This window comes from Petaurus breviceps, unplaced genomic scaffold (genome assembly GCF_028583685.1).
Source record: "Petaurus breviceps papuanus isolate PSGF00001 unplaced genomic scaffold, PetGlider_PUasm1.0 139, whole genome shotgun sequence".
In the NCBI taxonomy this organism is placed as follows: Eukaryota; Metazoa; Chordata; class Mammalia; order Diprotodontia; family Petauridae; genus Petaurus; species Petaurus breviceps.
The window spans coordinates 1,021,174-1,048,503 of record NW_027185697.1 but is presented as its reverse complement, the minus strand read 5'-3'; the positions used below and the strand labels follow the sequence as shown (position 1 = coordinate 1,048,503).

General features: G+C 45.0%; 1 protein-coding gene across 2 annotated transcripts in view; it reads right to left on the bottom strand.

Moving 5' to 3' along the window:
- Positions 1–890: 890 nt before the first annotated feature.
- SUCLG1 (succinate-CoA ligase GDP/ADP-forming subunit alpha) overlaps positions 891–27,330 on the bottom strand; it is a 47,263-nt gene continuing 20,823 nt past the window's right edge. Inside the window, exons 2-9 of one of the 2 annotated variants that reach the window (XM_069065842.1) lie at positions 24,733–24,836; positions 19,659–19,793; positions 16,958–17,170; positions 16,740–16,797; positions 8,506–8,589; positions 6,240–6,391; positions 3,279–3,467; positions 891–1,142 (exon numbers count right to left, since the gene is read on the bottom strand). In XM_069065842.1, the coding sequence (XP_068921943.1) occupies positions 1,116–1,142; positions 3,279–3,467; positions 6,240–6,391; positions 8,506–8,589; positions 16,740–16,797; positions 16,958–17,170; positions 19,659–19,793; positions 24,733–24,836 (962 nt within the window). In that variant the 3' untranslated portion in view covers positions 891–1,115. The remainder of the gene's footprint in view (positions 1,143–3,278; positions 3,468–6,239; positions 6,392–8,505; positions 8,590–16,739; positions 16,798–16,957; positions 17,171–19,658; positions 19,794–24,732; positions 24,837–27,330) is intronic. The other variant, XM_069065851.1, reaches the window with a different exon arrangement.

Genomic DNA, 27,330 nt, shown 5'->3' with positions numbered 1-27,330 from the left:
CCTACCTGCCTGCACCATCATTACCCCCATTTTAAGTAAAGCTCAGTGACTTGTCCAAAGCAGGACTGAACCCAGATTCCATACTTGGAGGCCAGCAATGGAGACTGATATTCTTGAGAGTCGCTAAAGGAAATCAGTCTCATGACTTTATCTTTGCAGGCCTTTGGCACCGTGGTTCAGCACTTATTCGGGCTGTGAAAAGCGGCTGGGAGCTGGACAATCACCTGGTCCACATGCCTCTCTGCAGTAATCAAGGTTCATTCTTAGCTGAATTCTTGCTTCCTGAACCTCAGAGCTAGACATGTTCAATCAACACATGGCCAATCTTTCAGCTGAACAGTTAGCTAGAGTTGTTGACTCTTTAACAAAGCCCCCTTTCTCTGGCAAGGAAAAAAAAGGACTGTAAACAAAGGCTTCTTCCTCCTGCTGCTGCTTCTGCTGTTTGGCCATTGGAAGTTTCCTCAGCCCCAAATGTGGGCAATAGAAAGCACTGGGGCTGAGGAAATTATGGGAGCAGAAGGAAGCATGTGAAACATTGTCAGAAGCAACCAGAAAGAGCTGAAAGGGGTGAGTGGCTGCAGTCCCTAAGTGTAGGATACAGCATGAATGCAATTCTGACAGAAGTCAATTCTCATTCACCTGAAGGATCTAAGTGTGTTCAATACCACAGAGATCATTTTTTTTTTGGAGGGGGAAGGCAAAGCAATTGGAGTTAAGTGACTTGCTCAAGGTCACACAACTAGTTAAGTATCAAGTGTCTGAGGCCAGATTTGAACTCAAGTCCTCCTGACTCCAGAGTCACATAGATCATTCTTTAAAAAAATATTTTAAAATCCTCCTTTCCCATTCCCTCAGGCCATATGTTCACCAATGAACTTTAGAACTCCATATTCAAATCAAATACAAGATTTATTGACTCTGATGTACAATTAGGTAAACACATCTGAATGCAGGGCATCCCAACATCACAAATCACTTCCTGCTGGACTGGAAGGCCGGCATCAGGCAGGTGTGTACAGGAGGCAGACGTTTAGTGGACAAGAGCCTAGCGGATGCTGGAAGCTGCTGGTTCACATTTCTACAGTGATTCATTCCAAGGCTTTTTTCTCTTTCTTTCATAACATCTTCCTCTTCTCAAACTCCTTCAGAGACAGAAGAATGGGGAGGGAAGAGAAAAGAGAGACCCAAATGACACTTGTGGTCAACAGGATTCAGAAACCTCTCATGCCAGGATCTTTTGTGCTGCCACAAAAAGCAGAGACAAAGTGCGCAGGATGGAGGCCCTTAAGAACCCAAGTGCGGCTTTCACACCACCACGGTCTTGTCAGCCCCCATCTCCCTGGGCCAGCTGCACTACTGGCACCTCCCACCGGGTGGCAGAGAGGCAGTCCCTGAATCACACTGACCCCCCCACAGGACCCTTTGTGGGGTAACAAACATGCCTGCACCCCTCTGCATCTGCACTGACAGAATGGGTGCTAGCTGGTCTTTTTAATGAAGGAATGGAACCAGATGAGTGGAGCGTGCCAGAAAGTAAACCTAAATTCAGATCTCCTTGGGATTTGAAGAAAACACCTCAAAGTGAGGCTCTGAAATTGCTTTAGGAGGGTGTCAATGACAAGATAAAGTCAGTGAAATCCCAAGGCTTCTGCTGCCACCTGCTGGAACAATCTGGCAACACAGGCTCCATCACAAGCTCAAGCACCGCCAGGAGCCTGCCTTCCTTGTTCCCTTTTTTCCTTCTTTCCCTCCCTCCCTTTCCTTCTCCCTTTCTTTTTCCTCTCCCTCCCTCGTCTTCCTCCCTCCCTCCCTCCCTTCCTCCTTCCCTCCCTTCCTTCCTCCCTCCCTCCCTTTCCTTCTCCCTTTCTTTTTCCTCTCCCTCCCTTGTCTTCCTCCCTCCCTCCCTCCCTTCCTTTCCTTCTCCCTCTTTTTTTCCTCTCCCTCCCTCCCTCCCTCCCTTCCATTTCTTCTATGCTCTCTAGCCACCAAGGTGACTCTTGAACAGGATAACAACCAGTATTACCCTGTTCGATAGGAGGGTGACAACACGGGACGATAATAAGAAAACAGGGAACCCACAGACTCTTACCCCAAAACAAAGCCAGAATAGAATCATATTGGTATTAGAAATGGGGGTTTTGTTGGGTTGGTTTGTCCCCCTGGCTTGCCTTGGCTACAAACAACACTGGTGATAATTCAGTTCAGCTAATTCACCAATCACTTATTGAGCACCGGCTGTGTAAAAGGCACTCAGGAAAAGAGTGTGTGGCTGTTGATATCCTCCCCTCTCCAGGCAGAGGGGAACAGACCACACAGGGAAGGTTCCTTCGGCCCTAAGGCAGCATAAGCACTGGTCCGAATAGATCACCAGCTAGCCAAGCTCCTCGGCACCTTTTCAATCTCAAGGCTCTGATTAAGAAGGAAAAGGCACAGGGTTGAAAACCACCCATAAAGAAATCATAATAGCAGCAGTAAAGAAAGAGAAATACCACAGAAGGCAAACAGGGACAGGAACAATGATGATGGCCAAGCCCACCCACCACTGTTGACCCATTACTCAATGTTAAGTTCAAATGCAAACAGGAAATCAAATAAAAACCTGCCCCCTCACCAGGCCTCTTCTCCACTGCCCTCTCTCTGCTGTGCTCCATTCAATGAAAAAAGCTCCTTCTTTTGGCAGATGTCCTTTTCCTTCCCAGTACCCCTGCAGAAGGGCTCCCCTGACAGCAATGATCAGCCTAAGGTTCCTGTGCTGCAGGGAGCTAGCCCTGGCTCTCCAGCTGGAGGAACCAAGTTCAAATCCTGACTCCCCTTCTTAGTACTAAGTGACTTTGACCAAGTCATTTAATTTCCCTAATCCTCCATTTCTTCACCCATGAAACTGACTGGACGACCTCTACGTCCAGTCCAGATCAAAATCTATGACCCCTTCCATGAAAGAAAAAAACAGCCCCCCAAAAGGACCCGCCACTTGGCGAGGAGTCAGAGGGCTCTCTAGCAGAGTTCTATCTTGCAAACAGGCAATCTCAAAGTTGTAGGTTTTTTCATAAGATTTTTACTCAGAAAGTTATTTCTGGTCATGCCCAATTAGAATGTTAATGGAATTACTCAATGTCAGCAAACCAGTAGCTGAATGGAGAAGAACTCTGGTTTTCAAGGGCCAAATCCGGGCGCACGCTGCTAAGCTCAGGAACCTGTGAGTCGTTCCGTCAGCCCCACACGACACTCACTCTGTAACCTGTGAGTCATTACGTCAGCCCCACACTTTGTGCACTCACTTTGTGCATGGTGCTGCCCAGCTGGGCAGGGGACATGCTGACAAGCACCCCTGCGTTCTGGAGAGCAGCGATCTTCTCCTTCGCCCCGCCTTTCCCCCCGGCAATGATGGCCCCAGCATGACCCATTCTCCTTCCTGGAGGAGCAGTCAAGCCAGCGATGAAGGACACTACAGGTTTGGCTTTTGGACCCTGTGGAGAGAACAGAATGCTATTTTTAAACAAAGAAGGTACCCCTTCTGGAAACACTCTAATGAAAAAGTCAATCAAACCACAGAAACTCTTAACTCAAGAAACCCCGCAGGTGAATGGTATGTGGAAGTTCAGGCCGCAGGAGGCCCTGCATCTCACACTGGCTGTGAAAACCAACACCAAGTATTAAGCCATGATTAAAATGACAGGGTTCTCCTTGGAGATCACTGATCTCTTCTAAACAAGCTCAGGAAAACAGCCCTGGGCAAGTTCTAATCTGCTTCAGTCACACACGCCATTCTACTAATGCCGGTGGAGACTCGATTTTGTTGAAAACATTCACTTTCCTGAATCTTCCTCATATCATGACCACTAACTGCAGAGACTCCCCTAAGACTCGGTCCTTCTAGCCCAGGGGTGGGGAACCTGTGGCCTCAAGGCCATGTGTGGCCCTCTAGGTCCTCAAGTGTGGTCCTTTGAATCCAGTGAAGTTTTCATTCTGCCAAAGTGGTGCGCTTGAGGACCTAGAGGGCCACATGTGGGCCAGGAGGCCGCAGGTACCCGACCCCTGTTCTAGACGCTCTTACTTGACGATCTCATTAGCAGACATGGCTTTGATTATCTCTATGCAGATGATTCTCAGACCTAGAGATCCAGCCTTCATCCCTCTTCTGACTCTTAAACTGGCTGTCCAATAGCAGGCATTTCATACTAAATATCATTTTTCCCCCAAAAGCCTTCACTCTTCAGAATTACTGTTGAGGGCACCCCCATGCAGCCTCCTAGTCAGCCTGGTTCACAGTCTCAGCATCCTCCTCAAGTGGCCACAAGCCTGCAGCCCACCATCCAAGCCACAACCACATCTCATCTTTCCACCTCCAGAATCGGTCTCATATACACCCCCTCTCTTCACTCACAGAGCTGCTGCCTTGCTGTAAGCCTTTATCACCTTTCACCTCGAGTCACTCCCCACTCCAATCTGCCCTCCACTGACCTCAAGTGCAGGCCTGGGGTACTTCACCCTCTCCCCTCAATAAGCTCCAATGGTTCTCTCTTATCTCCAGGATCAAAGGCATTAAAAGCTCTTCACAAGCTGGCCCTTTCCTACCTTTCTTTTTACTGCCTTCCACACTGTCCAGCCCGTCAACACCTGCTGTTCCCATTCAGGACACTCCATCTCTGTCCCTCACTGAGGGAATGCTCTCCCTCCTCTCCTCAGCTGCTCCACTTGCCTGCTTCCTTCCAGACTCTGAAGGAGCTTTTCACGGATCCCTGACTGCCCCCCTGCAGCCTCCAGAACCTTCCTTTCTAAGATCACTTTCTGTTCTCTCTGAATATATTTTGCATGGTACCTAGTTATTTACAGCAGTGAGGTCAAACTCACAAAGGAACAGATCCCTCCAGCATCATAGCAATTTAGAAAACATTAACATTAGAAAATTAACAGGATATATATTTTATTGCATTTTTATTTATTTTGTTAAATATTTCACAATTACATTTTAATGTAGTTTGAACTGTACTTGAGAGTGTTGCAAATGCCAGAGGGCCATGGGTGTGACATCTTGGATTTATATATTGTCTCCCCCTTGGTCCTGAAGGTACACTGTAGGCAACAGAGAGGGAAATAAGAGGAAAAAAAGTGATTTGGGAAAATGATTTTGGCAGTGTGTTGGAGGGTCTAGAGGTTACAATGAAGGCAAGAAGACCAGTTGAGAACTTATTCCAATCTAAGTTCCCACAATCTCCTTAAGTCAATCTGAAAACTGGCTCCTACCCTCTCTCTCCACCTTATTAAAACTGCTTTCTCCAAAGGTCACTAATGACCAAATAACTGGCAAATGCAACAATCTTTTCTCAAGTCTATTCCCTTTGGCTTCTGTTCAGCATCTGTCACCTGATCCCTTCCCTCCCTTGCCTTCTAGGTCCACATACCCTGCTGGTTCCCTTCCTCACTCCCTGAAGACCATCCTCATCAGCCTCCCTCCTCCTCCTCTTCAAAACAAAGCCCACTATCCAAGGAACTAGGGAAGGACTGGCCCTGTCTTCACTAGGGATCCAGAGGCAAGAACAGATTTACTTGTACTGAGAAAAACAACAAGAAGCAGCTTGTGGCTAGCCTCCCCCACTTAGCTCTTAAGTACTTCAAGGATCAGGGCCAAGTCTCACTCTTCTCAGTACTGTGTTCAAATAGAATATGAATTCTCTTAAAAATTAAAGTACAAAAAGTAGCAGCTCAGCTCCAGTGGACTAGACCTATAATGTGCTCCAAGTTCCAGACATGACTAAAAAAAGCAAGAACGAGAGAAAGCTTGCAGCAAACTGGATGGAGTCAAATGCAGCCCCTTCCCCAAAGAGGATTTATATGAAAAATAAAATTTTCTATAACCTCTCTGAGCTCCAGGGATGCCACCAATCTTCAATCCCCCAAACGCCTTTTATTAATCTATCTGAATTCCACATTTCACACTGATGCTGTTGAGAGACCATGGGGAAGAGTAGGGAAAATCCTGGAATGGAGACAGAGGAGCTGGGCTTGAATGAACAGCTCAGCATCTGCCTAAGCAGGTGGCCCTGTCCAGGGTACTGAACCTCTGTCTTCAGTTGCATCCTTTACCTAACCCTGACACCTGCCAAATGTAGGGTCTGGATCAGAAGATTTATGAAGGCCCTTCTAGTTCTAAAACCTATGACCCTATGAATTAACCCATCAAACAGGAATAACATTTTCCACTTTAAAACCCACCATGAAATCATCAACAATGCCCTTACTGTGTTGTGTTGTTTTAAGAAGGCTGCTGCGTTTTCTTCAGCATTGCCACCAATCTCACCAATCAGGATGATACCTTCTGTGGCTGGGTCTTTAAGGAAGACTTCAAGGCAATCAATAAAATCTGTTCCATTAAAGGGGTCACCGCCAATCCCTGAAAAGGAAAAGAAAGGGAATATAAGCTGAGAAAATGGCGGGGAAGTCTTGAAAGTGGGCAAAGATGTTGTTTCAGATGAACAACAGCCCTCCTGCCTGCTCTGCACTTTTACCCTGGCCTAAAATTTATTTTAAATGTCTCCTCACTTGAATTTTTTAAAGTGAAAAACACTAAAACACTGCACTGGTTTCTGTCAGTAGCCCCAGACAGAGGTTAAATGACTGTGCTTCTTTGGTGCTGAATCTAAGTGATACTGACCCCAGCCCCACCTCACTCCCTCTCATTTATAAAAGGAGTGGGTTCACACTGGAGTCTCTAGGGCCTTTCTGCTCTAATAGCTTAGGATTTTTCCATCTTTTCACTTTGTTCCTTCTCTCCTAAAAATGATTCTATGGAAGACCAAAAGCAAATGCAATAATAACAAATGAAGATATCTATTTTAAATAAAATGTGTGTGATGGTTACAGCTTGTTCTGTGCCTGTAGAGCCCGTGAGGTCAAGGAAAGTATGTGTTGTTTTATGAACCACATTTAAGTCCCAATTACCATATATAAAGTAACTGCCTGATAAGCCATTACTCCACAAAGGGGCTTGGGCAGAAGTTGGCTAGACATGGTGGCTGATGGTGGAGGGGGCTCTCTGCTGCCTCTCTCCCCAGGCAGGAGCGCCAGGGCTGGCTGCATGGCACACACTCACCTAACAGAGGCATGCCCTAAATGACAGCTTGTGGATTTGGCCCCAAGCAGAGCTGGCTCAGCTCTTTCTGACGGGAGTGAAGCACAAGTCAGAGACAGAACACCTGGGTTCAAATCTTACTGGCCCTGCAGGCCTTAGCAAAGCTCTCTCCTTTTCTCAGCTCCAGCTTCCCATCTGTAAAAAGGTAACACAAATGCAGGGACTACCTGGCTCACAGGGCTCCTCACACTCAAGGAACTCCAGAAATGTGAGTTCGTATGATTATTAATGCCTTCAAGTCCTCGAGCTTAAGAAGAATTTCAAAGATGAGAAATCTGCCAAGTGTTCAGCAGCTAACATTTTTTTTTTTTTGCTTTCTGGAGGGGGAGGGTAGGGAAATTGGGGTTAAGTGACTTGCCCAAGGCCACACGACTAGTTTTTGTGTGTGTGTGTGTGTCAAGTGTCTGAGGCCAGATCTGAACCCAGGTCCTCCTGACTCCAGGGCCGGTGCTCTACTCACTGCACCACCTAGCCACCCCCCACTAACATTTTTAATACAACCCAAAAGAGATAATGCAAAATCTGAAATTCAAAAGGATCAGTTAAAAACCTCACAAATAAACTGAGAAGGTACATTTTGGGAAAAAAAAATGTACTGAAAAGAAGAAAAATTCAACAAGCACAATAAGTCTGGTCTTTGTTAACACCAGGAGCTCACCCGTTGTGGACACTCTCGAGATCTCAAGGAGCTTTCCTCACAAAGGCCCATGAGTGAGGGGGTACAACTGTTAGCGTCCATATGTCAGAGCTTCAGAAAAGCAGAGGACTCTGTCCAAAGTCAAAGACCAGGCAAGTGCTGGAGCTAGTACCCAGCACTGACCATAAGATCAACCTGCCCCTCAAGGCCTTCTGCCAACAACTCTCTAGAAGTCATCACACAAACAGGAGTCCCCCAGACTGACTCTTAAATAAAAACCCTCAAGGACTCAGAATGTAGGATGACCTGGATTCAAATCTTACCTAACCAAGGGCAGGTCAAACTCTTGGCTCAGTTTCCTTTCTGTAAAACTGGAATAATGCTACCTGTAGTATCTGTCTCACAGGGCTATAAGTTCAAATGAGATAAGGCAAACAAAACACCATAAAGAACAGACTGCTGGGCCTGGAGTCAGGAAGACTCAGCTCCCTAAGCTCAAATGTGGCTTCAGACATTGGGCAAGTCACTTAACTCTGTTTGCCTCAGTTTTCTCATCTGTAAAATGAGCTGAAGAAAGAATGACAAACCATTTCAGTATCTTTGCCAAGAAAACCACAAAGGGGACAAGAAGAGTCAGACGGGACTGAAAAATGACCATATAACAATATAATTATTACATGCCCAAGTCATTAATTACTATTGCAATCAACGAAATGCCCCATTTCAATGGAAATCTCACCAATACACAATGACTGGCCCAGGCCAACTTGGGTAGTTTGATGAACCGCTTCATAGGTGAGGGTACCAGATCTGGACACAATACCTAAAGGAAAAAGGAGGTTACTGGTATCTCTTAACGAGAGTTCACATGCCCAGAGTATGTGCTGGCCTTTATAAAAACAACTAACTCAAGTTATTACTATATATATATATACATAAAACTTACAAGAAACCCAACACTACTGAGGCTGGATACATGAAATGACGCAGGATGGTTTTTGTGTTCCAAGAAAAATACCTTTATTTGAAGGGTTGTTACAAGCTAGACAGGCTAAGCAAAGGAGACAGGAATCCAGGTCTCTGAATGAGGCAGTCAGTGTGGTATGGGGAGGTACAGTGCTGCTTGCAGGCACAATGGCATATTTGGTTAGACACGAAAACCCAGATAACCCCTAGTCATTCATTACAGCCCCAAGTTTTAGCCTGAAAATTTTTTAAAACAACCGCATCTGTAAATGGCTCCTTTCTAACCCTTCCCCACCCACACACCTTTTCTGTCTCACTATTCCAAATGAAAGGCTAAGAAACAGCTAACCACAGGAAACAAAAGAAAAACAGATCAAGAAGGGAGGCTCACTGTCCAGACCCCATTCAGATGTGACATCTTTTTTCTTTTAGACACTGGGCGTGTACAAGAGCGCTTCATTTACCAAAGACACCACTCCTTCCCCACACGCAAAGTTATAAAGCAGAGAATTTGTTCTATGCCACAATTTACAAAACAACTTAGAAGAGGAAGTAAATAAAGGTAGATGTTTAATGTCACTAAGCTCACAGGCATACAGGAAAAACCTCCACTGTCTGGAGATTCCCAACAGATATAAAAACTGAAAGTGGAAATCAACATAAAGATAAACATAGTAAGCAGAAAATGTGGACCAAATTCATTTACTTGCGGCTTGTTTTTTCAGACTTCTACTTTGTGACATTTGGTATAAAGAAAACAGAATCCTAAAGGTTGGGCTTTGGCAAGACTGTTGAGCAAATTCTGAGAACTCAGGCAAGTCATAAGCTCCGTGGGCCTGTTTATCCATCTGTAATATGAGGGTATTGGACAGAATGGTCTCTAAATGCCCTTCCAGGGCTCACTGTCAATGTACCTCAGAGCAGCCCGTAGCAGCCCCACCACAACCTCCATCACCGGCCAATCAGAATTCTTGTCAGGTTGGGAAGCTGTCCTTCTCACCTCTTACCCCTCAGCCTGCCAAAATACCTCAACATGAGCACACTGATATTCTTAACCAGAGCACGGCCATTCATCACTTGACAGTTACTTGGTGCTGAGTTTGTGATTTAGGTATAAATTAGTATCTCCCTTGAACTGCATTTGGTACGCATGATTTCAGATTCTTGCATCAAAGAAAATTGGTCACATTAGGAGAAAGATCTTGTTCCTGCTGGTCATTAAGAATCGTGTGAACAATGGTCCAGACAGTCTGAAAGTTTTTCAAACTCAACAACCTTCACAAGCTAGCATTCTGAAAAGGAAATGCGAGTCAGGCTCTATCATTACCCTGGGTCTGATACACCATCTCTGTACTGCTCCTGGGCCTTCATTTTCCCATTTCAAAATAACACATTACTTATATAAGTAAGCAGGAGTATAGAGTACAAGTTTACACTGTTGATAGGTTTCCCAACTTGCAATTACCTTCAGGGAACAGTCAACTATAGCTCTTGGCAAAATGAGCAGGAAAAGATGGACAAAGAAAGGAAAATCAGAGGGAAGGACAGTGAACTATTTCCTTTGGCTGTTGCAGGAAAAAAAGGAAGAGGCTTACAGCCACTTCCAAATTACCAGTTCAATTTCTTTAATGTTTTATCCTCTTTGACCTCAGAAGCATTCAACAATACTGACTATTCCTTCCTATTAGCTTCTTTGAACTCCCTCAATTTTAGAGATGCCACATTTTCTTGGTTCTCCTGCCTCTCTAATGTCTCCTTCTGTTTCCTATGCTGCCCCTGAATCTTTCCCCCAACAACCCCTAAAGTTTGGTGTTTCCCAGACTATTGGTCTTGGCTCCCTTGTTTCCCAAAGATCTTCCAACTGGTAATCTGATTCGCTCTAAGAATTAAAACTATCAAGCCTCCGAAGCTGGCTCCCAAGTCTCTGTCACTAGCCCTACCTCGCAAGTTGCAGGCCCGGATTTCCAATCACCTACAGCACACCACCCTGACAACATGCCACCAGCACCTTAGATTTGCCACATCCCAAACTGAACTACCCTCTCCCCAATCTCTTCTTCCTTCTGCTTTCACCACCATGCACCCAAACTAAAAATGCTTTTCACTTTCATTTGTCTCTCTCCCTCACCTTTCATATGCCATTACACAGCATTCTGCACCGCCCTCTCTCTCATGTCCCCCTTCCTTTCTACTCCTCCTGCCACCAGGCTCGTCACCAACAGTCTAGATGACTGCAGTGGCTTCCTAGCAACCCTCCCGATCTCCACGATCTTCCCTCTTCACTCTCTTCTCAAGACACTTCTAGACTCATTTTCCTGACATTTGGCATCTCATTCTTCTGCTCAAAACCTGTGACTCTGGATCACGATCACCTTCCCAGGCTAGTCCAACGTCCTCATGGGGCACCTGAAGCCCCGCAAAATACAGGACCGCTGCACTTCTGCTGCGTCATCTTAAACAAGTCTCTTCCAAAGACTCTCCCCTGGAGGCAATCTGGAACATGACTGACAACTCCCCACCCCCGTGCCTTTGCTCACACTGTTCTCCTAGGCCTATACCTTTCTCTCCCTAGCATCTTCTTGTCCCAATCCTATCCACCCTTTACAGCCCAGATAAAACAGCATTTCCTACCTTAAGCTAGACTGAACTGCTCTAGCCAGAAATGGTCTTTCTCCTCCCTGGCCACACGCGGCATTCTGTTTGCACCTATAAAACTCTCATTACCACTTGGTGCTTTGTGCTATGGTTACTTGTGTTTGGTCCATCCTCCAGTAAAGGATCAGATCCTTGGGGGCTAGGGATGCATCCAGCACCCAGCACAATCTGCTCCACACGCAGCAGGAATTTAACAAGCATTTATTGAACCAAAGAATTATAACTACAAGATATGGCACATGACAAGTGAGTATATGCACTGTTACGTGAGGTCTCTGTTCTACTTTGGCTGACTGGCTCTATTACCACCCCAAAGAAAAGAGAACACGTGGTAGGATTAGTGGAGACATTAGTCTCTCCAGGACATGGGAGATTCGTGAGTTGGGCAGACGATACAGGAGATGATCAGAGAGTTTGGGGTAGGAAAGAGAGATTTGGGAACCAATCAGCATAGAGACAGTAATTAAAGCCATGAAAGCTGATAAAATCACCACGTGAAGTAGTATAGAGGGTCCAGGGAAGAACCCTAAGGGATACGCACTTTTAGAGGGCATGGATCTGGAAGAGGACACAGCAAAAGAGACAGAGAAGGAGTGGTCAGATAGGTAGAACCAGGAAAAGGCTGTCCTGAAAACCTCGAGAGGAGAGAGTACCAAGGAGAAAAAGGCAATTAACAATGTCAAAGGCTTCAGAGAAGTCCAGGAGGATCAGGATTGTGAAAAAGTCACTGGATCTGGCAATAAGAGATCACCTTGGAGAGAGCAGTTTCAGTGGAATGGTGAGGCTGGAAACTGGACAGTAAGGGGTTAAGAAGAGAGGGAGGACAAAAAGTGGGGGCACCTATCACACATGGCCTTTTCAAGGAGTTTGGCCACAAAGGGCAGAAAAGATACTGGACAACAGTTAGTGGGGATGGAAGGAAGGACCGAGGGAGGGGTTTTCTGAGATGGAAGGAACACGGGTAAGCTTGTAGGCAGTGGGAAATGAGCTAGTAGAGAGGGAGGGACTGGAAAAAGGTGAAAGAGTGGGGATGACAGAGGGGGGCAATCTGCTGGAGGAGAGATGGAATGGGATCACTTGAGCAGGTAGAGGGGTTAATACACACACATCCAGAAGCTCAATCAATGTCGCAGAATGCTACGCCCCACTATGCACTGGGGCCCATGTCAGTTTTATGTTGCATTTCCTCAACACAAAGGGTCCCTTCCAGCTCTGAAAATGTTATGGGGCTATTTGACTTCCTCTAGAAACAGCCTACCCAGTGTGGGTCTATGCACAAACGTGCATTTGTAAATATAGTTTGCAGATAAAAGGTCATAGAAAGCTAATACGACGATTTTATTCTTCTAACGGACTTTCAGTTGCTGATTCCTATTAGTTTGTTTAATGCTTTAAGCAAATTGCAAATTAAGAAGAACTGAAAATGAGAGTAATTGTGTACAGTAGCTTACCCTATTTTCCCTCAAGCTTAAACAGTGAAAACACATTCATAAAAAAAAGAAAAAAGCCTGTAGTAATAGAAGCCAAAACTTGTCATGGAAAGAAGTTAAATGTCTTCCCATTTGGAGGCTGTTTACTTTCCTCAACAATATTCCATTACTGATGTGCCGTGTTATTACTTGGTTGCCATCAACATAAACTCAGTGTCCCGTTCTACTCCACCACAATTACATTCTAGTCGGATTAGTTCAGACACATCCCCAGGAAGGCTCATTAATCTCCTCCTGCCAGACATCAGGCTTCAGGACAAGAGGTAGAAGGGGGCGAAGTTAGGAAGGGCCTCGAATGTGAACAGAGGATTTTACACATAATGCTGCAGGGTGCTGGTGGAGGGGGAGCACATGAAATGAGCAGACCTGGATTTGAGGAAAATCACTTTAGTGGCTGCATGGGGGAGGGACTGTTGTGGGAAGAGACTTGAGGAAGGCAGACACCCAGTAGCCTAATGCAATAGTGTTAGGGGATGAGGGCCTGCTCCAGAGGGCCGGCCGGCAGCGTCAGAGGAGAGATGCTGCAGAAGTGAGATTGCCAGGCCTTGGCGACAGCTTGGAAGCTGGACAGTATGGGGTCAAGAAGAGAGTGAGGAGAGAGTGTGGGCACCTATCACAGATGGCCTCTTCAAGGCATCTGGAGATACTGGGCACTAATTAGTGGGGATGGAAGGATCAAAGAAGCCAATGAGGCAGTCAAGGGCATCCACTAATGGCAAGGCCAGGAGTCACAGGAAGGCTAGCTCAGGCTTCCCTTGCCTTCTGTCTTTATTCCTTTCTCTCAAGAAAATGGAGGAGCATCAGGCTCTTCCTTTAAAATTCTGGGGAAAAAAGTAACAGGGCTGAAAGCCATCCTGGGGACTTTTCGGCCCACCACCACACACAAGCCACACAAGAAGACACAAAGGATGGAACTGCAACACTCATTCTTCCAATTTGGGCTACTGGCTAAGGGGATGCCAAGGGTGACCTGAAGGCTAATTTTTCACACAGCACTGCCTTCTTGGTGCTGCTACCCAAAGCAGCCAGGAGACCACTGCACAGGCTATGGGGCACCGGAGAGAATACTGTTTTAAAGTCAGAAGACCTGGTTCAAATCTCCCCTGTGCTACTTACTATCTGAGCGGCTTCTGCAAGTCTTTCCCCTCTCTGGGCCTCATGCTGCTAGGCTGTAAGATAACAGGGGTGGATTAGGTAACCTCTAAAGTCTCTTGGGGTTATAAATCCTATGAACCTGCGATTACAAGTACAATAGTAACAGTGAAGACATTAAAGAGACCAATAGAGTCGGAATTCTGATGACCAGTTGTGACCTCTCTCCTAAAAGTGTCCAATAAAAGTAGTTATGGAATACAGACTGATCTGGCAAAGAACCATTCTCATCCTTCACTGCCTAATGAGACCAGGGTCTCATGAATGAATGTGTTTTCTGACTCCACCGGTACAGACCTCACTGTCCCCATGCCCGAGTGTCCCATGTAGCTCTTCTTCAATGTGCCACAGGAGGTCCACCCCACAGGCTGCCATTGCATGAACACTAACAGATCATAAGAGCGATCCGTGGCTTATCCGTTCTCACTGGCTGGCCAAATAGTCATGGAATTCTCTAGAATCCTTTATTTTTCTTCTCTAATAGAATTCCTTATTTGTTATGGGTCACATCTATGCACTTCCTTGAGATAACTCTGACCTTCCAATTATTAATTAATTAATTAATAATTAACATTATTAACAATTAACTCATAAATCAGATGTCTGCTCCCAAACGTGTCTGCCAACATCATGTGCAGTTCCCTTTGTCTACTTCAGTATAAAAGACCACAGTCCCTCACCTCACTGGTCACTCTGCACAGCTCTGAACAGAAAAGATCTCCTAGGTGCAGTGATTAGTGCAAGATCAAGCTCTGTTTTCCAGAACATGTGACACAGGGGTGGTGAAAAACACGTTCCTCCTTGTATCCTCTCTCATGAATGAGTGTTCCATCCCCATGCTGATATCCAATGGATAAATCCTTCAAAGGCAAGTTACTGTAATGGAGAGAGGGCTAGCCTCACAGACTGGAAAACCTGGGATCAAATCCTCTTACATATACTGGCCGTGTGAATCGAGCAAGGGACACAACCTCTCAGTGACCCAGGCAAGCCCCCAAGACACACAATGATGGAAGGAATCTGCTCACCAAGAGTTTCCTAGATGAATGAAATCAAAGTATGAAAAATATAAAATACAATCAATTCTACCATCATACCAGACGCAGCTGAATGTCTGTTCCTTCAGACTAACTACATAGTCTGGCAGCCCCTCTTCTATAAGACACTCTCTACTCCCAGTATTTTCACCACAGGTCTCCTCCTACCTTTCAGTCTTATTTGCTGGGTCCCCTCCAAGTGAGGGTGAGTCCTAGAGCTCTGACCTCAGCCCCCTTCTTCTCTCTCCTGGAGACCTCAACAGTTTCCACTGCCTCAGCAGGAATTCTAAAACATGTATAGTTGACTAATTTCAAAACAAAATCTTGGTTCTTACTCAGAGGACCTAGGAGGACTTAAGCAAGTACCAGCAAAATCTAACTAAGCATTTGGAGAAGGTTTGGGGCATCTAGCAAGGGGAGAAGAAACAATATTCCAAATAAAACCTGATAAGTAGAATACTGAACTTTACAATTCTAGGCCCCTTGGTTTAGAAGTACCCAGAAATCCCTGCCAGTAGGTAGTAATCAGAAAATGAGATAAACAAGAGAAAAGAAAATGAGGGACACATGCCCATGTCTCAAAAAGGTACGAGACTATATTGCTGAAAAGGCTTTAGAAGTAATACCAAGGATGGAGTGAAATCATAACAATGATGCCCTGGCCCATACCCAGAGATTATGTTCCATATACACTCCCGCAGGCCACAGGCCATTCTGACAACGCTATTTTGCCAATTCAGGGTTAGTACCACTTAACCAACTCTGGATTCAATAAAGGAGGCAAAGAACCCTAAAAATTTTTTTCTGGCTTTATAGGATTCAACTACATTTAATTTCCAGATTAAAACTTCAATTCAATTCAACAAACATTTACACGTAAAACACTATACTGGGCACTAAGAATATAAAGACACATATTAAACAGTCCCTGCCTTCAAAGGGCTTACTTTCCACTTAACTTTTATCTTTTGAAAACAAAGATATTCAGTTACAGTGGCCTAGAACTGTAATCCCTGCTACTGAGGGAGGCAGAGATTGATGAAGCACTTGAATTTGGCAGTTCTGAGCTAAAGCCAACTGAGTGTCTGCATTGACCACGTGCCAATCTGGCAAGCTCTATGGAGCAGAGGGCCACCAGGCTGCCTGAGGGGCAGACCGGCCCAAGCAGGAGAAACAGGGCAGATCAAAGCTTCTGAATGGCCAATGCATGTACAGCCTGGGAAAGAGAAGAGAGACCCCGTCTCAAAAGAATTTTTTAGAAAAGATACAACCAAGGTAATGGTTTGGTCCATACTAGTACACAAACTGTAAGCCCAGGAAGCCAGAAGCTGATTGTATCTGATCCTTTTACCTCTCCCTTAACAACATTTACTGAAGGGAGTGAAGACTCTGCACAATAGCTCAGGTTTTAAACTCTTAATGGGGCATAGGCTGTCACTTAGTCACATCAAACAATTTTGTTGACTTTTTTTTTTGTTATAAGAAAGAGTTCAAGGGAAACGGAGAGTTGAGAAGTTGACTAAGATATATAAAAAAGCTATTAATAAAACTCTAATAATGATGTGCATTAAGCATATCACGGTTTTAAAAGTCTCCACGTTTTCAAACTTTAGGATAAAGGGGATTTTGAGAAATGAAGAAACAGCAAACAGGAAAGAGTGCTCAGAGCTCACCAATTCTTCCCTTCTTGTGAATGTGGCCAGGCATGATGCCGATTTTGCATTCTCCAGGCTGAAAGAAAGTAAATTAGAAACAAACATTTAAGAAAAGACTTTTGTAAACTCTTGAGAATTCCAAACAAAACACATGAAAGCTCAGGTTAGCTCAGAGTAGGTTAACCTCCCAACAGGTTAAATCCCAGCTTGCTATTTTTAAAACTTGGTGAACTTACATTGATGACTCCAGGGCAGTTAGGGCCAATGAGCCTCGTCTTCCCCTGCCGGAGCAGGGCGTGTTTAACACGCACCATGTCCTGCTGTGGGATGCCTTCAGTGATGCAAACAACGAGGGGCATCTCGGCTTCTACAGCTTCTTTCACCGCAGCAGCAGCAAAGGGAGGAGGCACATAAATCATGGAAGCCGTGGCTCCAGTCTGTTCTTTGGCCTAAAACACCAATCGAGATGGCTTACTAGGAAATCCCACAGGCAGGTAGGTGGGTGGGGGGCCCCAGAGAGAGGACCGGGCCTGGCACCAGGACGCTTACTAGCTGTGTAAGTGCAGCTGGGGCACAGGCCTTCATCTCTCATCCTCAGCTTCCTCACACATTAAGGGGAGTCACAAAAGCACCATCTTACAGGGGTAGGAGGATCACATAAAACACTATTTTGTAGAGTTTTAGGAGCCTGAAAGTCCTTATAAATGTTAGATCTTATTATAATTATCATGGTTATTACCAATAAAAGATTCACTGCTAGCCCTTCTTACTACATCCAGAGGACCGAAGAAGGAATAGGAGATAAGCAGGCTTCCTCCTCACAGTCTAAGCTTCCGGAGCATAGACAGACAGGGACCCCAGACGCACTGTTTAATGCACCTCCTTTTCTGACCTTTATGCATCTCACCCCTGGGTGCCATTCCACTCTTAGACCCAGACACACTTCAGGCGGCAAACTTCTAGCTTACAAGCCCTCTATGAATAACAATGACATCCCCTCCTCAAGTTTAAGCTCCATAGGTCAGGGCTAGGTTTCATCGGAGCTCTGTATACCCCAGCACCTAAATAGTTAGGTAATGTTCACTGACATGAATTTTCAATTGATAAAAATAAAATATTCTAAACCTGTCTTTAGAGGATTTTTTCTAAGATATGCATCATCATTATCAGCCTAAGCAAAAAAATGTACCAATATAAAATTTGTGTGTGGAATAATCAGGATACATGGCAAAAAATTTCTGTTGCTTTTGTTGGCTTTTTTTTTTAATGACAGTTGGATGCATAACTGAAAAAATACAACTGTCTCCCTTCTTTGCAGAGAGGGGGGTTATGGGTGCAGAACACAGCCTGGCTGTTAGTTTCGCTGAATTGCTTTTTTTCCCTTTCTTTTTCAATCTTTGTTACAAGGAAAGGCTTGCTCGGTAGGGGAGTGGAGAGTTTCATCCAGAAATGAATGTGATGTAAAAACAAAAAGTCAATAAAATTCAGATAAAATCTGAAACAGTAACAATACTAACTAAAATGTGTACAATAGCAATGTAAAGTTTGCCAAGCTGTTTAACAGTCATTTTCTTAGTTGGTATTGTCAGCAGCCCTGGAGAGAGCTGCGCTCACGTGTTTGAGTGCTCTCTTTCTCTCTCTCTCTCATATATATATAATTAGGCCTATTTTACAAATGACTACACTGAGGCAAATAGGGGCTAAGCCATTTACTTAGGGTCAAGACAGCTAGTCAGCGTCTGAGGCAGAATCTAAACCCAAATTTCCTGAAGTCCACCGTTCTGTTCACTATACACAGCCTGCTTCATCTAGGCCACAGTGGACAGAGCTTGGAAAGATGGGAGCTGGAACTCAACTGGAATTCAGAAATACACAAGTTTTGTAAAGCAAGTCTAACAATAGCACCCATCTCCTGGGGTTGTCAGAAGGATCACATGAGATAACGTTTGTAAAGCTTTCTGTAAACCTTACAGGGCTATGTAAATGATAGCTGTCAGGATCACTATTATAATTACTGCTGCTACCATTATTAAGAAATCTGTCATGGAAGGGACTGGTCTAAAAGTCCATCTGCTCTCCTAGCAGATTTGTTTTGTTTTTTAACACCTGATGGGCTAAAAACCTAGGGTACACAATGCCACAAAGCTAGATAATGAAGGGTAAGGAAAAGAAGAAAACACCAGGTAAAGAAGGCCTCCAAGGGCCTTAGAATGTTCCCTCATATCCAGACTATAGGGGTGGTGGAGTTATCACCTTGGTATGGGGACAAATGGGGTCGTTTTGGGGGGGGGGGGGGGGGGCCCTAAATAGGCTTGTGAAAGTCATCTTTGATCTCAACAGAGTATAGCTCAGACACAGCTCTCCACTCAAGAAGGGAGAGATTCTTCACATAAATCTCTAAAGGAAACCCACAGTAAAAATGCTAACAGTTAACATTTCTTGGAGAAGCAGGGTAGCCTAGAGGTTAGTGAGCTGGTCTGGTGAGGAAGCCCTGGATTCAAGTTCTGTCTCAGCTACATCTAGGCTGAAGGAGCCCAGACAAGTCACTGAACCTTCTGGGGCCCCTGGCATTCTGGGAATTTAGGCTTCTGAGTTACAGAGGGGGCCTCCCCTACCAATGCAGAACGAAATCACAGGTCTGCTTAAAAACTGTATTTAGAACTTTTAAGATTTACACAGTCCTTCACATCACACATTATACATTACAGATCTTATTAGGAGGAGGGCCAATTTTCATTTCCTATAAGCGAGGAGATCACTGAGTGTGTGGGGGATGGGAAGGGGTCACCACTGCTAGCCCACAAAATGGCTTTTATTGCTTGTGTCTATTTAAGCCTAAAGCCAACTGTTTTCAGTCCCCACCCATATTCTTAGCTCTGCCTCTTGCAAATAGAAAGGGATTCCCCCCCAAGAGGCATGATTCTGATCACTACCTACCAGCCAAGCTTTATTTACCTCCTTCACGGTATTAAAGACAGGCAAGCCCAAATGCGTCTTGCCTCCTTTCCCTGGCGTTGTTCCTCCGACCAGTTGTGTGCCATACTCCAATGCCTGCTGGCTGTGAAAAGTGCCCTGGGAGGGAAAAGACACAAGGAACGGGATGAAGGGAAAGCCAAAGGCCCCAAGAGTAACAAACATAGCCCAACATATTTTAGACCTTTGGCCTAGAAATAAACTGATAATTCAGAAGAGGGAAATTCCCGCTGCCATTTTAAAAACATCAATTCACTTGTAGAGTAAAAGGGAGCTATCCCAAAGGTACAGCAGTGGCACTGTTCTGTAGGTCATTTCCTAACAACCTTGAGACTCCACAGCACATCCATGAATCTGAGAGAGAAGCCTCAGAGCAAAGACGGGGCTGACCGACCCTACGGGACAGCCATGGACCCCCCTTTGTACCTGAATCTGACAGGGGAGGAGAAAGCTAAGGGGAAAAAAAAACTCCTGGGACCATTTTGTGTGATATATTTTTGGAAGATTACCACTTACAAAAGGTTTTATATAAAAGTTTCAGTTCAGACACTTCAGTCACCTAGAAAACTCACTTATATATGAAGCAGTTAATTTCTCAAAGATAACGGGCAAATAAGACATTACTATTCTGTCCAGACAGGGAATACAATTGCTTATATTAACAACACAATATTTAAGGGACATCTCAAATACAGTAAAAAAAAAAAAAGATCTGGTTTAAAAATTGAACTTCTGAATAGAGAAAAGTTATAGGCCAAGGAGAAAATTGTAAGTCAATTCTCAATGATTCAGAGGCCACATAACCAGTGTGTGGAATATCCAGGTGTTTTGCTGTTTCCATCCTCTCACTGGGGTCTTTGGGGTACTCGACTAATCATTAGCACCTGCCCTGGGGGGGGGGGGGGGCGGGCTCGAGGCCAAGTGGAAGAAAATGAATTTCAAACCAGTGCTTTTCACTCCCTGATAGTGGCATTGGGAGAAATGGAAGTGTTGAAGCTGATGGGTAAAATGGGGTCAGGAGTACATCTGAAGATCCACATCACCCCCTTTGACCTCTGTCCCACAATATCTACTGATAAGAATTATAAGGTGAAATGTAAGACTTGGCTAGGAAAATATTATTTGTATTATCATCATAAAGGGGTTGGTGCCACCATACAAATAAGATGGTTTAGACAAAATGGGAATTCAAAACTTTGCAATTTATACATCCCATGATATGTTAAACACATAATTTCAGTTACAAGAATGACTTTAATAAACTAAAAATGTGTTTAAACATATAAATCATCGGTGAAGTGGTATCAGAAATATAAATATGACCTTAATTTGCAAATAGTTACATGTATATCTTATATGATAATTTTATAAGCAGCTTATTAATTAAAAAGGCATAAAAACTGAATCCCAAAGTTGGAAGGGGCCTCAGAAACCACCTGAACGGCCCCCTACATGATTATTTGAGGTCTGCCCCAGGCCTAGAACATCCCCAACCAAAACTCATTGAGCCTCCAATGAAGTGAGGGGGAGTAGACAATGGCAGGGCCTCCAAAGCAGCCTTGCCACTTTTACACAGTTCTGGGGCTCTTAAGGCAGGGGGCATGAACCTTGGCAGCTTGTACCATTAAGAAGCTTTTCCTGACATCACCTCAGTGTGCCTGTTTGTAAATTCCATCTCTTTCTTCTGGTTCTGGCCTCAGAGGATAAACGTAAGTCTCCTCCTTCCTCCACAGGACAGCTGTCCTAATACTTGAAGACACCTATGTGCCCCCTGAGTCTCCTCTTCACTAGGCTAAATGTGCCCAGCTCCTTGAGCCAATCTTCCTATGACCTTCATTCAAGTTCCTTCCATATTAAAGCTGTGGTGCTAAGGAAGAAGTCTGTCTATGTGGGAAATTCCCTTAGGTGAAATGTTGCACTCTTTAATAATGTCAGGAAAACAAGTCATTGTTACCCTAGGCTGCCCAAATAGCCAAGAGGTTGGTGGTCTGAAAGGCAGGCAATAGACAAAGGTGTGACTCTTTGCTCGCTGACTTAGAAGAAACTTGGACATTTTTCCATAAATGTGTTTGGCTTAGGACCCACCCAAAGGTGCTAGATGTCTTTGAGAACATCCAATTCCATCCCTAAGAATATCTACCAGAAGGGCTTTTGAGTTCCAAAGTTCAGTAACAGAAAGTAGTGGAAATTAACAGGCAGGTACCCAGTGCATATCAAATTGGCCAGAAGCCAATGACCTGGCAAGTCTGACTCAAACAAGGCCATGGCAAAGCATAGAAGAGAGCTAGCCTCACTCAGAGGCTGGAAGACCTACAAATTCTAGGCTGTTCTCTGACATATTTAGAAATATGACCCTGGGCAAGTCACTTAGACTCTAAGGTCTCCAGACTGTTTTAAAAAACTCTTCTAAGTTGCAAGGCAAGTAGACAATCTTCACTGGCAAAAGGAATTCCCAACACCAATGAGGCATAGATCTGGATCAAAAAAGGATATAGACATGCCATGTGCCAGGGACCTTGCCACTCAGATTTAAGATCACAGAATCATAAAACAAACCTGGAAAAACCTTAAAAATCATCCAGTACAGTTCCTTCATTTTACAGAAAAGGAAACTGAGACCCAGATAGTTGAAGCATCTTGCCAAGGACACGGACCTCAGCACAAAAACCCAGGCCTGCTATGCTCCCATTCCTCCAGCACCCGCCTAGGTAAATCTCACGAGATGACCCATGGAAGGATTCTGTGCTCAGGGCCGAGGTTTGCATCAGAGAAGGGGGCTCCACTTCCTGTGCTTCCCCAGGTCAGTAAACAGTTAACAACCAGCTCCGATTTTGGTTTTACTACACATTTTTCACAACAGTTTCAGCAGCTCATAAAAGTCAATATGTGAAATGAATGCTGGCAGCCACTGGCAATTTGCATTGCTGGGTATCTATTAAGAAATAAAATTTTCCCTCATTCATATGTGGAACAATGAGAACTAATGAGCTAAGCTGAAACACAAAGGCAGAGTCCCTGTGGAAATAAGCTTTAAATTTAAAGCCAAGGCATCCCCTCCACAATAACAGCTTTAGAATGAACAAACAGTAACTACGACAGTTAAAAGCCTCAATGGCTGAACATAAGCACAATGTGAACAAGAACAATGGACTACAAGGTAACTGTAGAAATGGAAACAGCAACAAATGTCATCATTTGGACAGGCAGCCATTGAATTCAGGCCACACAGGAAGGGCCCACGTGAAGCCTGGGGAACACCGAGCCCTGTAAAGGAAGGGCTGCCCAAGGAAATGAAGAATGGCCCATGACCTGAGGCTGTGGAACCTTGGCACTGCACAGCATTCCTGAGTCATGGGCCCACAAAAATGGAACTGGCACGTCCAGCCTGCCGTACAAGACCCACTCAGGCAAGCTGAGTCGGGACAGACTCACTGGCTGTTTGGCTCCAGGATGCTCATATTTTCAACCATGGTAACTCTCCAAGATCAGTAAAACTGGAGAAAGCTGCCATCTGTGCTGGGGTGAGATTTGCACAAAGACGGCACCAAAAACACAGCCCCCCTCCCAAGTACTGACATTAGTATAACCCACATATGGGTTTTAAAACAGCTTATGCTTTATTGCTAGGAAGTGGGGAGTTCTGGTTCATTGGGTTTTGGCTAACAGAATGACCAAGCACAAAACACCTGCTTTCAGAGAATTAAAACACTTGAAAATGTCTTTACTAAGTTGTTTGTACATACACTTGTTTTTTTCCCCCTACTAGACCAAAAGCTCCTTGGGGGCAGATATCATGTCTGGAACAGCTGTCTCTCATACAGTACCCTGCTGCATGGAAGACGTACAGTATTTGTTGCTTATGTGTCAAACTTAATTCCTTTTTTGGGGGAGGGTTCAAACAGATGATTCCAAAAGTACTTCAGGATTTGGTTTTGGCTCAGGGACACAACTTTGAACATCAACCATCCCTGCCCCACAAAGGTAAAAAAAATGTTAGAACAGGTTTCGGGGTGCTGGGACCCCAAAAATGCCAAGGTAGGGTCACCTGGAATGAATTCACACACTCAAGCCTTCTCTTAGTCAAATGGCAAAAAGTTTATTGTAACAATTTAGCAAAAGCAGGCATGGGTCCTTAAGGGAACCTGTGAGAGACTGAGGATGGTGCTGGGGTTTCTAGGAAAAAGGGGCATGGGAAAGGAATGCCAGGGACACCAATTAGGTAATCTACAGGCCCAGGTGTCTTTGGGAGCTATGGATGGAAAAGCATAGGGAGTATATCAGACATTGAGGGAGCTGTCAGAGGCATGGACCTTGGGGATCTATCGAGAGGAAGAGTCCTTGGTCTATCCAGGGACAAAAATCCTCGGGACAGGCACACCTGTCTGTTCTGATAAGAGAATGTATTCTGCAACAAAAGAAAATTTTCTCTAGGACAGGGGCCTACTGAGAAATCGGGAGGCTTGCAGAGACATGATCTTAGAGCTGGGGTCAAGCACCCCATTACTACTGAACAGAATTACAGCTGAGGATGCTGCTGAAAAAGTCAGTTTTTACTGATAAAAGGTGTCTGTACAAAAATGGGGCTAGAGGGAGAAAGGGAGGGGAGAGCAGGGAAAACTTAATGAAGTCACTCACATTTTAAACCAGAAAGAGTTCCGAAAAAAATTCAAGGAATAAAAGGAATGACATTTTACGAGAAGTATTTTTCTACCCAAATTGATTTTTTAAAATCTTCATGAATTAAAAATCTGTGTTTCATTTTGAAAGCAATCTCAAAGCAAAAACAGGTTTCCGATTACAGAGAGCTGTGGATCTTGTCACTCCACAGGTCACCAAATAGTGCCCAGCTGCCATGACAACAATTAAAAGACATCACCGCAGAAAGCTGGAGAAAACACAATGAGAACATTCTGTTGCCATGTGCCGCACATAAGAGAGCAGGGAACAATCTCTCAGTGGTATACATACGTTTTATGAAAACAAAAAATGAACTAATCCAATCCTTCCAAGACAGAAAACAGACAGCATGTACACACACCTGCTTGCCAGTGAAACCTTGGCAAATAACCTTTGTGTTCTTATCGATGTAGAGGTTTTGCCTCGAGGCCTTGTAGGCGCAATGCCGGACTCCGCTCCGCCGCACTGAAAAACAGAAAAGGCCGCGATGAGTGCGACGGACGCCATTTCTACACGTGGCAGGTCACAGCTGCCCCCATCTCTTGGTACAAGTCAGCTCTTATGCCAACCCCTGCTAGGGCTCGGGGGTCAATTCTGGACACAAAAGCACTTGGCACTATACACTATCAGGCAGATTTCTGTAACGGCGGTTGTGATGAGGACAGATAGTTGAAGAAATGTCTTCTCCATTTCACATTCTGCAAACTGAGGCAATGAAAGGCTGGGTGACTTGCCCAGCCTTCTACAATTAAAGAATGCCCAGGCTTAAATGAGAAATAGATTCTCTGGCCACTGACACAAAGGCACCACGTTCTTTTCATCAGATGAATGCTTCTACTGACTCGGTCAACAATGAAACCCACAGAAAATGGGCCCACCAGGCTAAGAACCAGAAAAAACCAAAACAGCCAGCTCACCCCTGGGAGAGAACCAAACAAGTCTGGTCAACCCTAGACCCCGTTCTGGGCTTCTCCAGGGAGGCTAGGGCCTTCCTCCTGCTATGTTAGGGCCAGAGGCCCCCTCCCAGCTGGACCCCCAGGATCTGCTCTGAAGGAACAACGTATGCCCCTCAGCCCTGGCCTGTCTCTATCGTCTCTATTCTGTTAGTAAGAGGCTGGTCCCAGACCCCCAGCCATTTTCCTACCATGCTACTGCCAATGTATCACCACTCTGCCCTTTCCATCTCTTGTTCGGGGAATGACAAATTAATATGACCACAATTTCTGGAAAGGGTATGTCAACTGACTGCCCGATATCTCCAGTCACAAACCCTTAACTTCCCAGACCACCTTGCCCTACACGTGCTGCCTCCCTTGTCCCTGGCCACCCCTCCCCTACATGTGCTCGCTCCCTCCATGTTAGAGTGTGATCCTGTGTCTTTTGCATTTGTACCCTTAGCGCTTAGCACAGTGCCTGGCCCACAGCAAGCACTTAATACATGCTTTTTCATTTACTTCTCCTTTACCAAATCCTTCTGCACAGATGTCATGGGATTCCTTTGCTCCAGGGGTCCTGCTGCCTATAGAATTTAATTCAAACTGAAATCTGCCTTTCTGGCCTCTCTCCCTTTAAAGCCTGACTATACCGCGTTCCCTTCCATGCTGTACTCTGTGCTCTACTCCATGCCCTTCCCTGAATACCAGGCATGTTTCTCCCATCTCTGGGCCTCTGCCAACACTACCACTCTCTATGCCTATAATACCCTCCTTCCATCATCACTAACCTTTAATGTGCAAACACCACCTCCTCCATGAAGCCTTTCCCAATTCCCCCAATCAGTAACAATGCTGCCACTATTTCCCTCCCAAGAATAAATGAAAGGAAAAAGCTTTCACTAAATGCCTGCTATGTGCTTGGCACTAGAAAAAGAACTAAAGCAGAATCCCTGCTCCCAAAGAGCCCACATCCTAATAAGGGAAGACAATACACATAAGACAGGAAGAGAAAAAAGGAAACAAGCATCTATCCACATGTCAGGCACTATGCTAAATGCCGGGGATACAAATACAAGCGAAATACTGTCCCTGCCTGCAAAGAGCTTATAATCTAATGGAAGAAGACAATGCGCCAAAGGGAGTTGGTGGGGGGAAGGAAGGGACCACGCTGGGCCCCTGAACAGAAGGAAGGCACCCGGAGGAACTCACTGATGGGAAAAGGGAACAGACTTTACTTTGGAGAGGGGAGCCACTGGTGAGATGGCTTCAGGGGCCAGCTAGATGGGAGGGATGAGAAGCTGAAGCAGAGTGCAGACCTTGGTTTCCATCTTTCCTGGGGGTTACCGTAACATTCCTGTATTATCTCATTTCCAGCTGGGTCATCTCTGCCACGGAGGATCAGGTCCTTAAATACTGAGATCAGGATCATTATCTCACATATGCTCTGCAGTTGGCCCTAGCACAGGGCACAGTACTCTTTCCATATAGTTCTTAATAAATGTGAAACTAAAATTGGTTATTAAAAGGAACAGAGAAACCAACTCATCCAACGCCCTTATTATGTACGTACAGAATCTGAGGCCCCGTCTGCCCAAGATAAATTATCCAGTTAGTGTCAGAGTCAGGACTGGAGCTGTTTCCTACAGCTCACTGAGCCGTACATAAAGCCACCTTAAAGCAGGTGGTGCATGTTCCTGCCAGACATTTTGCCTGGTTTAGTGATGACCATATTTTCAACAAGTGATTTCATCAACAACATAAGAAAGCTCTGAGGTGTAGGAGAAGAGGGCTGGTTGGTCCTAATCCTACCTCTACAGCTGGTTATCACGTGGAAGCACCCGAGCCCCACCCCTCACTTTGGAATACACATTACAAAATAATATTAAAACAATGCTTTAGTCTGAAGTCCTGGGTCTCACCTGGATGAGAAACCCTTATCAGTATTTCTTTAACTCGGAAGTCTCAAACAGTGCCTAACACTAAATGAATCCCTTATCTCCCTTTAGCCAAGGCCTAAACACTGT